This window comes from Arachis duranensis, chromosome 5, assembly GCF_000817695.3.
Source record: "Arachis duranensis cultivar V14167 chromosome 5, aradu.V14167.gnm2.J7QH, whole genome shotgun sequence".
In the NCBI taxonomy this organism is placed as follows: Eukaryota; Viridiplantae; Streptophyta; class Magnoliopsida; order Fabales; family Fabaceae; genus Arachis; species Arachis duranensis.
Genome location: NC_029776.3, coordinates 95,164,260 through 95,166,435, shown reverse-complemented (window position 1 = coordinate 95,166,435; position 2,176 = coordinate 95,164,260). Strand labels below are relative to the sequence as shown.

The 2,176-nt window shown below is 23.7% G+C and overlaps 1 protein-coding gene across 1 annotated transcript in view; it reads right to left on the bottom strand.

The window, feature by feature from the left end:
* Positions 1–200: 200 nt before the first annotated feature.
* Positions 201–2,176, bottom strand: part of LOC107490543 (homeobox protein knotted-1-like 1) — a 5,032-nt gene continuing 3,056 nt past the window's right edge. Inside the window, exon 3 of the mRNA XM_016111312.3 lies at positions 201–463. Within this exon, the coding sequence (XP_015966798.1) occupies positions 266–463 (198 nt within the window). The 3' untranslated portion in view covers positions 201–265. The remainder of the gene's footprint in view (positions 464–2,176) is intronic.

Here is a 2,176-nt window from a genome sequence, read left to right as displayed (position 1 = left end):
ATATTACTAAAATTCAAATAATATTTTTTAATTTAAAAAATAAAAAATATTATCAAATAAAAAAAAGAGAAAAAAATGGTTTTAAGTTTAATAACACTAGTCACTATAACTACTATAATTAATTAATTATATATAACGTTAACGAGGGATTTGAAAATTTAGAATAATAATTGAAAGCATAAATTAATTAATATCGAAGATTTAGAAATATTACAGTGGTGGCACACGCACAAGGCTGAGAAATTAATTAAAGTTATAAACATGTCTAGATATTAGGGTTTCTTCTGAACTTGCAGTCACTACTTGAAGAAGCACCAGAAGCTTCAGAAGGAGGAGGCATGGCGGTGGCCTTGGTGGTCAGCTCCCTGAGTTGTGAATGCATGTTGTTTATGAAAGCCATTGACTTCTGTTGCGGTTCCTCCATTGCTTTTTTCAGCTTCCCAAGTGCCATGCAATATGCTTCCTGTATGTGCATTTTTTTTTAATTATAAATAAATAATCACAAATTAAAAAAAGTTTGCTACGATTGAACTATTATTATCATTATAGAAAAAAGTTTACTACTACTACTGTATTGATACTTGATAGACACTAAAGTGCATATTGATTTATTTATTTTTATTTATTAATTAAAAATAGAATTAATTGAGATGATACATGATTTATACCTTAGTTAAGAGATTTTGGGTTAAGTCTTAGAAATAATAATTTTTTTATGAATTATATATAATGAAAAATATTTTTTTAAAGAAAAATTAGATATTAATCTTTTTATATTTCTATTTTATATAGTATAGAAGTATATATCATATTATAATTTGTGTAACCATTAAGCCTAATTGTGTCTGACTATCTGGCTTTTGATAGGAGTGAAGGAAATTGTTGAAAATGAAATTGAAGAAGCAGAAAATATCACAATTATTGTTACCAATATTAATATCTATTTGGCTAGTGTGAAAGGAAGTAATCCATATTGTTGGATTCAAACCGAAGAAGCAGAAAATTATGTGGAACTTAAGTTTATATATAATTTTTTATAAATAATATATTTAAAAAATTAAACTGTTATATAAAAATATATAAATAATTATATATCTAATACATATGTTACTACTTTTCAAATTCTTTTATTTTAATTAAGTTTTTAAATCATAAAAGATACACGAGTATACAAATTTAAATTTAAATATTAAAATTTAATAATTATGAATCAAATTTAATTTTGATGTATTGTCAATATAAAATAGTTTTATATTTGTATCAAATTACGTAATACAACATCAGTAAAAATAACTATCTTTTACATTGACAAATGACAATGTAAATAATAATCTAAAATAACAAATATAATTACACGACTATATAAAACGTTTTATATTGTTAGTGTATCAAAATTAAATTATATATATACATATTGAGAAATAATTTATCTTCTTAAACATTTTTTCTAAAAACAAAATAATCTATTATTTTTAATAATGATGAGATATTAGGAGTATTTACTTGTTATATTTCATTTAATATTTAAAAAGACTTTTATCAGGGTGATGACAGATCGAATATATCATTACTCAAGGGTAACATGATAATTACAATCACACATGCTATGTAATTATTAACAACTTGGTTTCTCCTTTAAAATGTTTAAATAATAAAACAAAAAGAAGGCAAAAGGTTTCTTAGAAATGATGTTGATTTGTAAAGCATATATATTAGTATAGTATAGTATATAGAATAATAGAATATAATATGCTCCCATAATTGCAATGAACTTTTTCTAATATATTGTTGGCATAATAAAGATTAAAAAAACAAAAGAGGGATAGCTGAAATGATTAACAAGTCACTACAAAAACTCAGAAATGAGAATCAACACTGCCTCCCCCAATTATTTATTCTGGAGCTTAGTTTCTTTAAATAATTGTTTAAAGTTTCCATAAGTAGCTCAGGTGATGGTGGGTCTGATAAGTCTCCTAGAATTGTGCAATTTCAATTGATGGTGCAGCAGTTCATTAAAAATTCTACAAACATAGGGATACTAATCATGTCAAAAAAAAAAAAAGTATTTTTCCAAATTCATGTGTCATAGATAATGATAGAAGCACTTTTCTGAGTATGTCACCCTTTAAGTAGTTAATATTAGTTAATATTATATTATAATTTTTTTAACCTTTAT